This window comes from Trachemys scripta, chromosome 7 (genome assembly GCF_013100865.1).
Source record: "Trachemys scripta elegans isolate TJP31775 chromosome 7, CAS_Tse_1.0, whole genome shotgun sequence".
In the NCBI taxonomy this organism is placed as follows: Eukaryota; Metazoa; Chordata; order Testudines; family Emydidae; genus Trachemys; species Trachemys scripta.
Window position 1 is genome coordinate 61,604,778 of NC_048304.1, and position 13,390 is coordinate 61,618,167.

A 13,390-nucleotide genomic window follows, 5' to 3' on the forward strand; every position below is an offset into this window, starting at 1 on the left:
CAGAGAACAAGGTAAATTATTAGCATTCAGGAAAAAATACAGAGCACGTTCCCCAGACAAGCCCCAAGTCCCGGGTCTGGCCCCCTCCAGGCAGAGGCAAGCGCCAGCTCCACGCTCCCTGCAACGTCAACTGCAGGGCAAGATGCAGGTACCCAGCATCTCTGGGAAGCACCCGCAGTGCTGAGTTGGCTGGTGCAGCCCATGGAGCCCGCAGGGTGGGACGAGCACGTAGACTCCAATTCTGGTGGCTGAGGCTGCTCTTTTTCCACCTTAGTAGAGCAGGGTCAGGGCCAGATGGGAGGCAAGACATTCTGGAACCAACCCCAGTGATCTAAGCCCCACCCCTTCACACACACTCCAGGACTTAAAAAGGAAGTGTCTACACAACAGTATGTGAAATACCACCTGAACAGTGGCGCTACCATTGGAAGGGAGGGGAGGAGACTACACCAAGCACAGCTCCTGGAGGAATTCCCCCCATCCTAGGACAGTGGGTCAAGGGGCAGACAGCAGATGTAGCACAGTATCCCCAGCAGGGGGCTTCCTTCCTGTGCCGCTAGCAGGCAGCATCCCAAGAAGCAGCACTCTCAGTTGATGACATTACGGATGGTCAAAAATGCTGACAGACAATGGGTTGGGCGATAGGAGCTGTTCACACTGTGCGCCTGCTCTCTGGGGAAGCGACAATACTTCATTCAAAACCAGAATGCCCCCAAATTAAACAACTCCAGTTGGGAGCTGCTGCTGCAGAGCTCCCACCCCAGAAGCTCAGCTGCCTGATGCTGGCACCCTGGGGCAAAGCCGCGGAAGTGGTGGAGCAAGACTGAGCTGAAGCAGCAGGTTGAGCCCATTCCCTGCTTGGAGGCAGAACTAACAGTGGGTCAACCCAGCACCAGAGAGGTGGGCAGCAGGACAGCCAACTGAGGGAGGGAGGGAGGGAGGGAGTGTGTGTGTGTGTGTAAACATGGCACTTTGCCACAGTGTGTGTGTAAACATGGCACTTTGCGACAGACCTGGGAGCGCCGTCTCCTGCGTCCTGCATCTACACTTGCTCTCCTCCCTTTGTCTGCCAGATGCAGAGGTAGCAGCCCTCCCAGGGCGAGGAGGCAAAGCTAACTGGAAGGAGGCTGAGGGGGTGGCAGAGCCGTATGTGGTTGGGGCAGGTTTCACAAGTCTGTCCCCTTGCCCTCAGTACCTGGCACCATATGCTGCCTGCTCCTCAATCCGCATCTTTGGATGGGAGGAGACAGAGCCATACAGCACCAAAGAGCGGAACACTATCTTCACTGAACGTAGGGCAGCAAAGGAGACAGGCGGCCCAGCTAGCACGGCATTACCATTATAGACTAGTGCCAAGTTCACAGCAGTTAGTGTTGCTATCTACAGAAAGGATTAGAGCTATTATGGTTCCTATTTTAAAAAAAAAAAAAAAAATCTACTTGTCACCAAACCTATCCTAGCTAGGCCTCTAGCCTCTGGCATCTAAGGAGCTGAGCAGGTGTGTATGGTGAGGCTTGAACCAGACAAAAGTCAGTAGCATTTTACAAACAGAAATTAAGTTTACATCTAGATGAGCAACAGGCCTAAGAGCAGTATGAGGGAGGTTAATGAGTCAGTCCAGCCTCAGGGTGCAGGTAGCAAAATGACCAGGCTTTCCATCCCACTCGCCCAGCACCCTTGAGGACCCCTAGGCCAAACCTCCTGCCACAAGGGTAATGCAGAACACAGGCCTTCTAAAGAACTGCACCTCCTGCAGAAGGCTCCCTGGCTTCTGTCCTTTAATATTCCAGTATAGGCAGGTTTAAGTACAGGATTGTCCCTCATTCGGAAGCACCAGCTCAAACAGGGAGTGAGAAAAGGGAAAGGCAGAGCTCTCAACACAGTTGTTGCTTAAAGAAATCAACCCAATTGTCACATCTGTGTAGAAAGAGGCTGTGTGTGCTGTGTCCGCCCCACTGGGGCATGGCAGAGGGCAGGCTGCGCCCCTGTAGCACACTAGGGAAGGACACTGGTCTGCATGATGCAGCCCCTTCTTCCAGAGCTTGCTGAAGCTTTTCCACCTCTTGCATCAGCCTGTGCTCTCTGGTTTTTTGAGGTGGCTTTCCCCTGAGAGTGCAGGATCCTCCTTTGAAAGGAGGCTGGCTTCTGGCACGGTCCTCACAGCCACATGTTTGAAGGTGCAGGAATCACAAAACATGCTGGGGATGCTGTTACCAAAATACAGCTTGCTGTTGGCAGCGATGGCCTGATACTTCTTCAGCTCCAGATATGCTGGCGTGAGTTTCAGCTATACAGAGCGAGAGAGCAGATCCCATAAGAGGCAACGTTCTCCTACAGACATCACTGGATTTATCCCCACAAGTCCCCTCTCACCCCACACCCAGCAATGGGGGTTTGTGGTCAAGATTTAAATCCCTGCACCAGAAAACTGGATTGATATTAGATAAATCAAACCTTCCCATATTACTCGCCATTTGCAGCCCTCCCCTTCCTCGGTGGAGCGAAGAGACTAAGCAAGTCTAAGCTTTGGGTCACTTTGTTCCAAACAGCTCCTGTAGGAATTCCCCCCATCCTAGGACAGTGGGTCAAGGGGCAGACAGCAGATGTAGCACAGTATCCCCAGCAGGGGGCTTCCTTCCTCTGCCGCTAGCAGGGAGCATCCCAAGAAGCAGCACTGCTCAGTTGATGACATTACGGATGGTCAAAAATGCTGACAGACAAACGCTGCCCATACCTTGTTAGAGTCAGCCATTTTCCGAGCCGTGTAATATTCTGCATCAGCTTTTGTTCTCTCTCTTGCTAGCAAAACAGCATCTAACAGCAAGAGAAAGTCAAATAGAAAAGAGTATTAGAACTGCAGTAGCAACATTACTAAAGGCCCCCTGGGACTGTGATGTAAGGAGATCACTGGCTGTGAAACACTCGGGGAGAATTCAACCTCACAGTTAAGAGCTACAGTTGTGTGAGGTTTATTATTTACACTGTGATAGTACCTAGGATCCCCAGGCTGAGGTTTCTCCTCCACCATAGTTACTGGAGGTGCGGGGGTGCCTCTTGGAAACCTTGTGCTAACAGCTAGCGTTGGGGGAGGAAAAAGGAGGGGGAGAGAGAGAGGAGAAGCGTCACTACTCAAGGTCCAGTTACCTTCAATCTCAGAAATTCTCTTCTCTGTTTCCTTCTCCATAAGTTTCTGTCGATAATGAATCTTGGCCACCTCAGCCGCCTTCTCAGCTTCTACAATTACAAACAGCAGCTCAGAAAATACCAGCTCTAGCACCTGTGGCCACAGCATCCCAGCCCAGTCATGTGAACAGTAGTTTTGAATGGACTGCACTGGATGTGATTGCTGATGATAGGAGGCTCAGTACCAGGCTATCCCTACAGCTCACTTCTTCCATCCCCTCAAGGTGCTTCACAAATTAACAGTGTTACATTCAGGTGGCACGATCAGGAAACACAGCAGTGATGGGTTGTAGCACCGCAGTAACTCAGCCACCGTTCATGCGGGTAGTGCTACCAGTAACTTACAGCCTACACAATTCCTTGGTGTGGAGACATTCAGCCTGCAGAGCTCAGCCACTTCCACCAGGACAGCTTGTGACTCCAGTCCAAGGACTGATCTGGCTTACAAGTGTCCCCAGTGCAGTACGCAGCCCCATTCCAAATGCCCTTACAATGTACTGAAAACAAACTGTTTAGTGATGCGATGCACACACGTTGGGTAGAAGCCAAACAACTAAGAATTTCACTTCAAAAGGAACGTCTCTAAGTTCTAAGCAGCTTCCAAGGGAGAGGTGTTGAGAACTCTAGCGAGCTTCTAAGCCCCTGTCCTGCACCACAATGCAGCACTTTACAAAAAGGGGAATCATTCATGGAAGTGGCATATGATCCCTGAACTAGAGTAGGACAGGGCCACTGGGGCTGCTCTCAATTCCTTTCCAAAAGGACCAGGTGATACTCCGTGACCCCCAGGAGTAGGCCCTTGGTTTTACAACCCCTCTGAAAGATGGCCCCTCCATCAGCACAGCTCTAACGCCACTGGGGGACTGGATCAGCACAACACAAACTGTATTGACATGACGAGAGAATAAAATTGCCAAAGTTAAACACACGGCTTCATAGGATAACGTGCTTCTGCACCATGTGTCCACTGGGCAATAACAGGCCCCACTGTATCATTGAATGGTCAGAAGCAGCATCACCACAAAAACTGGTAGCCAGTGCACCGACTGCCGCAGGGTGCAATACGGCCTTGCAATGAGGTGCTCAGAGGTCTGCTGTCCCCAGTGAGGGAGTCAGTGCTGATTCAGAGGGAGGAGCCTCATCTACTGAATCACCAGCTGCAGGATTTACCCTGGACGTCTCCCACCTGACTAGTGACCTAGCCTGTTCCTGCTTGGCTAGGGACAGCAGACTGTCAAAAGGGCCTAGCTGGGATGTTCTGTCCTAGTCCACTCCAGTAAATAGCTTGTGAGAAGATGAAATCTGAAGACACTAGCCCTTGGTAGTGCTTGTGTGTCAATGACTCTTCAACATACCTATGAGAGCCTTCTTCCTCTCCGTCTCCGCCTCCTTCTCCACAACCTTTTGCTTCTGTGCTACTACGAGCAGTTTGGTCTTTTCAGCCTCCCTGCACCACAAAACAGTTTGCAAGTGAGCCTTCAGGGTGTAGATTTAGAATAAACACAGCCCGCAATGTCACCATCCCAAAGGGGAGCAGTTGAGTGCAGGTGGGATAGACACGGAGTTGCAGGTACAGAACAACCAGACTGCATACAGACGAGCATGTCTGGGGAATATAGGGTAAACTGCAGGTTTACTCTACTGGTTAAAAACTCCAATAAATTGGCTGCAGAATAGGAGCAGCTTGCTTGTGTATTTGGGATTTTGCTTTTGCTCCTTGGCTTTTTTGTGCTTCCCTTAACTGGTGGTCGCTGTGTCACCACAGGCTGCCCTTGGAGTCCAATGTGGAAGTTAATCAGAATCCAATTAGAGGGATTTACTCCACGAGACACAACTGGAGGCCATCTGACTGCTTGAGCAAAGGGGAGGTTAACCGAGCCCTCCCTGAGGCTCTGCCCAGTACAAGCTTAGCAAGGGAAGGAGGAGTTACTGTTTTAAAGATGGCCCTGAATGGTCCTCTGCACATGGGAACCTCATTACATGGAAGCACTAAATTCATGAAAGGGGTGGAGTGCAGAAATACCTGCCCTCTGCACCTGCAATGATCATAGAATCATTGAATATCAGGGTTGGAAGGGACCTCAAGAGGTCATCTAGTCCAACCCCCTGCTCAAAGCAGGACCAATTCCCAACTAAATCATCCCAGTCAAGGCTTTGTCAAGCCTGACCTTAAAAACCATTAAGGAAGGAGATTCCACCACCTCCCTAGGTAACCCATTCCAGTGCTTCACCACCCTCCTAGTGAAAAAGTTTTTCCTAATATCCAACCTAAACCTCCCCCACTGCAACTTGAGACCATTACTCCTTGTTCTGTCATCAGGTACCACTGAGAACAGTCTAGATCCATCCTCTTTGGAACCCCCTTTCAGGTAATTGGAAGCAGCTATCAAATCCCCCCTCATTCTTGTCTTCTGCAGACTAAACAATCCCAGTTCCCTCAGCCTTTCCTCATAAATCATGTGCTCCAACCCCCTAATCATTTTTGTTAACCTCCGCTGGACTCATTCCAATTTTTCCACATCCTTCTTGTAGTGTGGGGCCCAAAACTGGACACAGTACTCCAGATGAGGCCTCACCAATCTCGAATAGAGAGGAATGATCACGTCCCTCGATCTGCTGGCAATGCCCCTACTTATACAGCCCAAAATGCCGTTAGCCTTCTTGGCAACAAGGCCACACTGTTAACTCATATCCAGCTTCTCGTCCACTGTAACCCCTAGGTCCTTTTCTGCAGAACTGCTTCCTAACCATTCGGTCCCTAGTCTGTAATAGTGAATGGGATTCTTCCGTCCTAAGTACAGGACTCTGCACTTGTCCTTGTTGAACCTCATCAGGTTTCTTTTGGCCCAATCTTCTAATTTGTCTAGGTCTCTCTGTATCCTATTCCTACCCTCCAGCGTATCTACCACTCCTTCCAGTTTAGTGTCATCTGCAAACTTGTTGAGAGTGCAGTCCACGCCATCCTCCAGATCATTAATGAAGATATTGAACAAAACCGACCCCAGGACCGACCCTTGGGGCACTCCGCTTGATACCGGCTGCCAACCAGACATGGAGCCATTGATCACTACCCGTTGAGCCCGACAATCTAGCCAGCTTTCTATCCACCTTATAGTCCATTCATCCAGCCCATACTACTTTAACTTGCTGGCAAGAATACTGTGGGAGACCGTATCTAGGGCATCAGCCAGAAGAGTCTGACACTATATCCTGCATGAGAGTCTTGCTGCCCATCCTGAACCAAACAGCAAGGGTGACTTGTAATTGACATGACTTATGGGTGGGGATTCCTAGGAAGTGTATCCTAGACCACTGCAGGCTTTACGGATCAAAGACCTGCACCTAGACACAGGCAGCCAGTACCTGGGACAGGGCACTGAGCTTACACAAACAAGTACTCCACTCAAATGACAAGTTACTGCATTCTGCACTAGCTAGAGCACCACACTGCTTTTCTTGGACTGCTCCAAGGTAAAGCACTCTGCAGTGACAGAGCCTCTGGGCCGGAAGGGTCAGTTACTCTGGAAAAGATGCTTGCAGCTGTGCCACCATTGTCACCTAGGAAGCCAAGGCTCCCTAACAACCCCAAGACTAAACCATGTCCTGACAATGAGGCGACAACGCCCTTTCAATACAGGGTACTCTATTCCTGGCTTTCAGTCATAGCCACATGACCAAGTGAAGGCAAAGTCAGTTAGCTCCCTTCCAAGATAACCTGCTTCAACTCTCCACTCCACTAGTCTACCATAAAGACAGCAACTCTGTGTGAGGACCTACAATGTCACCGCTTTGCATTCTCCTGCTCTCTGCTAGCTGTGGTAGATGCAATTAACAACCAGCCCAAGCACCGAGTATATTCCTGCTAACACGGGCGAAGGAAATGGAAGAGCTTTCATTGTTTGAAGATGCACATGAAAGGGGAGAGAAGTTCAAAATGCTAGAGATCTGAGAAGGGCACAAACAACAGACTGGTTAAGAATAAAGCAGCTGACACAAAATATTAAAATAGGATTTAAACTCAGGAACTTCACCATGCACTGAACTTCTCCTGACCCCAATCATCTCTTGCAGGTGCATGTAAGGTGTCTACCAGCGAGCTAAGCTGCATCCACATGGCACAGACAGCTACTCTGGCTGTCTGAGGGACCTCCATACAACGCTCTTACTGGAGTTCGGGGCAGTGACACAGAAAACCTGATGAGCCTAGAGGACAAGAGATCTGTGGCTAATTAAGGAGCTCTTTTAAGGGGAAGCCAAGCAGTCCTCTGCTTCAAAGGATGGTGGTTAGAACACAGGATTCACACCAGGACCATGGGCCCAGGAGTTTTAAGAAGGGGGCATATATGGACTCAGAGGAAGATGAGGTTCCAGGGCTGACTATTGGGACTCCTCTAAATGTGTTCACACTAAACATTCAGGCTAGCTGTCATCTCATGCGTTGGTTCAGAGTCCCAGACTGCCCTCACCATGAGTTTGTTGCTCTCTGAGGATTCTGAGGATCCCGGTGACACAGGCTGCTGGAGTGGACGGATGGTCTGGTGGTGAAGAAAGTGGTTCCCAAACTTTTTACTACCACCACCACCAGCTGCCTTAATAATTAAGGCATTTGTTCAAGGCTCAGAAGAGTTGGGCTTGGTTCCTGGCTCTACCAGACTCCATGCATCTCAATTCCCATCCGTACGTTGGGGATAACATCACTGCCCAACTTTCCTGAGGGTCTGTGAAGATAACAATGAATGTTTGCAAGGGGCTCAAAGATGGCCCTGGTGATGGGAGCACAAAGGCAGAGCACATATGTAGCACTGCCAACCCCAGATTATCAAAAGTTACAAGTCAGATCTCAAAAAGTCTTGAGATTTCATTTAAAAATACTGATCTGTTTTCACTAATAAGTTTTGGGTTTATTTGCAGTCCACTACCTTAGCCTAAAGGGCTGCATCAGGGTCACATTTTCAAGCTTTCCTTCACAACCACAAATGCTAGAAACTTACTTTTTGGTAATTAAGCCAAAATTCTCATATGATCACATGACTCCAGCAGCTGGGGCTTGACGGAAAACAGAAAATATCACAAGACTTGTGATACAATTGCGAAAGTGGGCAACACTGCCAAGTCACCCTATCCTGCCATGACATGGAGTGTGTGCTGGCCCCAAGGGGAGCACAGCCCACAGACAGATAAAGCTTCCACCTGGCCGTCTTACACAGATGGGAACATGGTCCGCGTAATGATTGGCGTGTGTGCGCGCGCGTGCAAGAACTGTCGTCCAACATTCTCCTACCCATGCCTGGGATTAAGCACCTCGCTTATTCTATTGCTCCTGCTGTCCTTACATTCTGCTTGGCCTTGTGTATCTTTGCTTTCTTTATTTTAGCCACCTAACCCCTTTCTGGAGGCAATTTCCCGGGTTCCTCTATTTCCCACCACCCCAGCACCAGTTCCCACCAACACCAAAGACTGTCCTTGTGCAGCTGCTGCAGATAGACACCACCCACCCCCAAGCAAGGGCAGATTGAGTGTTAACTATGATCAGCAGTTTAACCTCATGCTATAGACCAGCTAACGTGAACCCTGAATGGCTCCCATGCCTCAGCTCTGCACTTAACAGTGCCTCTGGGAAAAGGACAGCATGCAGGGGAAGCAGCACAGTGTGATCCTCCCTCAGAGTCCTGAGGGAATTTCTAGAAAGCAGGCTCCTGCATGGACAATATCAGATGGGTCTTGAGTCTGCTAAACCCTCTCAGACAAGTTCCAGGGAGCTTTGTGATGGCTGGAGTTGCAATCTACACAGAAACAAGTAGAGACCAGTTCTGCATCACCATCCACCTACAGACACCTTCACTGGGTTTACAGCTGCTTTGCTCTTCCACACACAGGGGGGGAGGGGGAGGAAGGGGAGGCAAATGAGCCATCTCCAGGGCTCCCTCCTCTGGTCCTGCAGCAGCTGCTAATGGTTTGGAAGATGATGCACCAACCAGAAAGGCAAAAAAGCCAGTTCAAATTTCATCTCCACATGAAATTGTGGAGGGGGAATCTATCTCCTCAGAGGAACAGGAGAGACGGGTGAGAGAAGAGCCCCACTTTGCTGCACCTGAGCCCTTGGCAATCTCCATTTACATCCGAGCCAGTAGTCCCATAAAGCCAATTCGGCCTTTCCTCCCGCCAGGGAGGGACACTCACAAAGCATGCTCAGCAGATACAGCATTCAGCACACTGCTGCAGTGAGATAGAAGAGCCCAGTCTAATTCAATACATATGAAACCACTAGAGCTTTGCTGAGATCAGTTCTGTTACCCATGCATAGGGAAGGAGATCCTTCCTCGAGTGCCTTTGCCCGCTGCCAGCAGGAGTTAAGTTCTAGCAACAGAAGAGGATGGTAAGAGGAAGAGCCTCCTCCTCTAGTCAATTCCACAGAATTTCTCCACAAATACACAGTGAGGAATAAGAATCTTGGACCCCTCCATGTGGTCCTGGGCACCAACTGCCCATCACTCCCCCTGAGAGCACATTCTGGGACTGTTACACACCCTAGTTGCTGTAAGCAGCATGAACCTGCTAAACAATGGGATCTGCTGCGCAACTACTCACATTAGTTCGAAGTTTCTTCGGATGGCTTCTGGGATTTTGGGCTTTGTAACACGCACAGCCTGAAAAAGAAGCCAAAGTCATTTAAAAACAGACTCTCTACAATTAGAACTGCACAGCTGGGAAACCACCTGCCAGGAACGCAATTTATTCTGCTAAGATAACACTGCCTGGATCAGGTTATCTAGTAAAGAAAGGTCTAAATCTCATGCCAGCAGCACTTAGACACTGGACATCACTATGTGAGGTTCAGAAAGTGACTTACGGGTCGGTGGTTCCATTCAGCTTCTCTGTTCCTTTCCTACAACAAGTCGTCACTGAGAATAGCACATCTCCACCTATGTGGTCACTCTGAAAAGGTCACCCCCTTTGAACCCCTCCACTGTCTCCCTGTTTCTCTGCCTCTTTTTGAGCTGCCCTCATACACACAACTCCCTCCACACTCTGGTCTGCCAAGTCATCCTGCTCTCCTCATTGCATTCCCTCTTCAAAACTCCCCTCCCCAACAAAGCCAACTGGAAGGGAGTCGGCAACATTCACACGTGTAACTTTTATCCTTCAGAAAATCCCAAAAGAGCAGGACAGTGTGGTTGTACACTGGCAGCTCTCCGAGAACAGTTACTAGAAAGTAACATTTCACTTTTTTAAGGGCCTCTGTGCATTCCTCTTGTGGGAGATTAGCAAGCAGAGCTCCACCAAGTCCTTAGCTAAATATGGACGACAGCACAGCTCTCCCGGACTCGGCACTGGAGCATGGTGCTAAATCTGAGACTAGCATCTGATGAAAGTGTGCACCGAACTCCAAGTTGCTGCTGTGCAAGTCTCCAGCAGGGGAACTTGCCTAAGGCAGATCGCTGCTGCTATGGTGGCTCTCATGGAGTGGGTCTTTAAACCACGGGGTACTGGTTCCCTAGCTAAGATATATGAATGTTCTAGTCATCTCCTAACCCAGTGCAAGAGTCTGTTCATCAATGGGTTCCTTCATGGCATCTCTCCTTATATGCTACAAATAACCTATTGCATTTTCTAAAGGATTTGGTCTTTTCCAGATAACAGAACACCCTCTTTACATCTGTATGGATAAAGAGTTGCCCTTGGATGGGAATGAGGCCTGGGGAAGAACGTAGGAAGGGAAATGCATTGAGATAGGAGAGACCATCCTAGGCATGAAGCTGGGATGGGGCCTCATGGTGAACCACAGTGTAAAGTGGAGTGGCCATCAAAACAGAGAGCTCACTCCCCTGCCTAGCACATGTAATTTCAGCCTAGAAAGCTAGAAGCCATTGTACATAAAGGGCTCTATTAAAAATCCTGATGTAACCTTAGCCAAGTGAGCACATGGCTTAAATGACACAGGATACAGAATAATGAGCAAGTTGCACAGTAAGGAACATTATACCAGAGACTTTAAAATGCAGTGCTATTCTGAGAAGGGACTGAAAATGCCAGGCAGGATTCAAGATGAAGTGTGCTTAGTTTACAAGTTAAACAATGTCGCTTCTAACTGCAGGTCCTGCAAACTCAGCTTGGGCTCAGTCAAGCTGGCTGCCTTCCAATTCCTAAGGAGTAACAAAGATCTTGCAGGCTGAGAACTATCCTCAGTTGTCTTCAATAGGATAGCACATGTCTGAGAACAGGATTTAGTTCTGCAATTTAAATTCAGTTAATGGTGACCTGCAAAGAACTTTTAAAACCGTGCTTGTACCCTTTTTGATGGATACAGAGGGTCGGAAAGTGTTGGTTTTTAAAACTTAAAGAGGGTTTTTCCTGCTTGCTTTTTACCTTAAAAATATCAGGCCTGTTAAATCTGGATGGCTTAGGTGGTTAGGAAAGGAAAGGCCTCAGGGCTCTTCCAAAGTTGATTGTGACATGATGCTTACCACAATCTGTCACTCTCTACAGGTACTGTGCAATCGCAAAGACAAGCTGTGAGGTGGAAGGATGTTTTTTGTGATCTCTTCACACCCAATGGAAGGGCTGAGGCCATAGATTTTTTTAATATAGGCTCCCTCCACTCAAAATATTAATTGGACAAGTTAAATTTGGTAACAAAAACAAGCAAAGTAGAATGAGTGACCCCTCCCACCAGCTCAACTTTCACTTGTTTAATTCTTGTGATGGGGTATCAGAATGGGGGCCTCTCAAGTGACTGCTCACAGGTTCTTCAGCCATCACAGAGTCTTGCAGCATAGATGGAACCTGATTTCTAATGTAAAATGCAAGCAGAAAAAAGTCTTTTGGAAACAGCCTCCCTCTGTACACATGACAAAGACACACAAGAGGAACAAGCCCAATTTTCCTCTTCAAGTTACCTTTAACAAGTGTGCTGATAATGAGTAGGCTGGGACAGACTCCCGCTCACCCTCTCAGAGCTGGGTTGGCTCTGCAGGGATGACAGAAGTAGTAAGAACTTATTTTTGTCACTAATGTGTTTGCAGATATAACTAACACATGCAGAGCTGTGCAGAAAGAAAGGACCACTTCTCTCTCTTTCACATAGTTTCTCTTTTCTGACCATCATGACAAGTTTTCCATGGAAAAAAGGGCAACATCTAAATCCTAAATGGGTTTTGGGAAAAGCCGAGGTGGCTAGAATGGCCCAAGCTTTGCAAATCTGCTGAGAAAGAACGCTTCTATGCAAAAACATGCTGGGGAAGCTGACCCGTAGAATTACAACACTTCTCTGCTAGATGCGGCTGCACATTTCAATGTAATCCACGTAATCACATTGAAGGTTGTACAGAAGTGGTAGCAGTTGGCATGGGGAACAAGAAGATGTTCCTCCCAGAGAGCAAATTGGCATGCGCGTAGTACTTAATTGAAAGCCATATGAAATGTGGAAGCAGGAAATGATTTCAATCCCTTCTCAACTGTAAGCTTTATGGGAGTGAAATATAGAAGAGTTTCCCTTTAGGAAGGAGCCTACCTGGATGGTGAGACCTGGCGCCATGACATTCAGCTCTTTTTGCAGGGCCAGCTTCAGATTCTCATCAATCTGATCTGTGTTCAAGGGACAAGAGAGATTCAGCAACCCTGCAGCCTGCGCTGTAAAATTTAGCTAACGTGCATGTAGTGATTAGTGTCGATACATCACTCAGCAGGGAAGGTCCATCCAGACAGTACAAAATAAGGACAAAGAACTTTGCAAACCCCTGCAATATGCTGCCTGCCTCCTGATTCCACAGTGCTATGTGCACACTTGGGGTCATGGGCATACTATTGCCAGCCCAGTGCCTGGACCGCTGCACCACATGGAGGCCTGCCACTGTGGCAGTGGGAGCTCTATATGTATGCTTTTTGGAGATAACCTCTATGTTTAGTTTGATGCTGAATGTCCCTCTCACCTGCTGTTCTCTGGGACTTTCAGCACTGAGTTTTAATCAGCACCGTGAGAAATGCCTGCATCCGTCGACAACTCACTGGAAACCCTGTTCCCCCTCACCTCTCCAGGAGGAGAACTCAACACAGTGATTCACAAGCTGGTTGCTTCCAGGCTGGCTCCCCCACTAGCAAGCTCACTGCAGCCAGTGCTGATGTAGACCCAAGACACTGACTGTTCTGTGCAGACTGCCCCAGCTCAATGCCACAGCAGGAAATACCACATGGAACAAGCCTGCCTTCC

At 48.7% G+C, this 13,390-nt stretch overlaps 1 protein-coding gene across 9 annotated transcripts in view; it reads right to left on the reverse strand.

Moving 5' to 3' along the window:
• Nucleotides 1-1,420: 1,420 nt before the first annotated feature.
• ERLIN1 (ER lipid raft associated 1) overlaps nt 1,421-13,390 on the reverse strand; it is a 55,510-nt gene continuing 43,540 nt past the window's right edge. For all 9 annotated transcript variants that reach the window (XM_034775274.1, XM_034775279.1, XM_034775276.1 and 6 more), the window contains 6 exons: nt 12,695-12,768; nt 9,772-9,830; nt 4,539-4,630; nt 3,145-3,234; nt 2,735-2,814; nt 1,421-2,287 (listed from right to left, as the gene is read on the reverse strand). In XM_034775274.1, the coding sequence (XP_034631165.1) occupies nt 2,069-2,287; nt 2,735-2,814; nt 3,145-3,234; nt 4,539-4,630; nt 9,772-9,830; nt 12,695-12,768 (614 nt within the window). In that variant the 3' untranslated portion in view covers nt 1,421-2,068. The remainder of the gene's footprint in view (nt 2,288-2,734; nt 2,815-3,144; nt 3,235-4,538; nt 4,631-9,771; nt 9,831-12,694; nt 12,769-13,390) is intronic.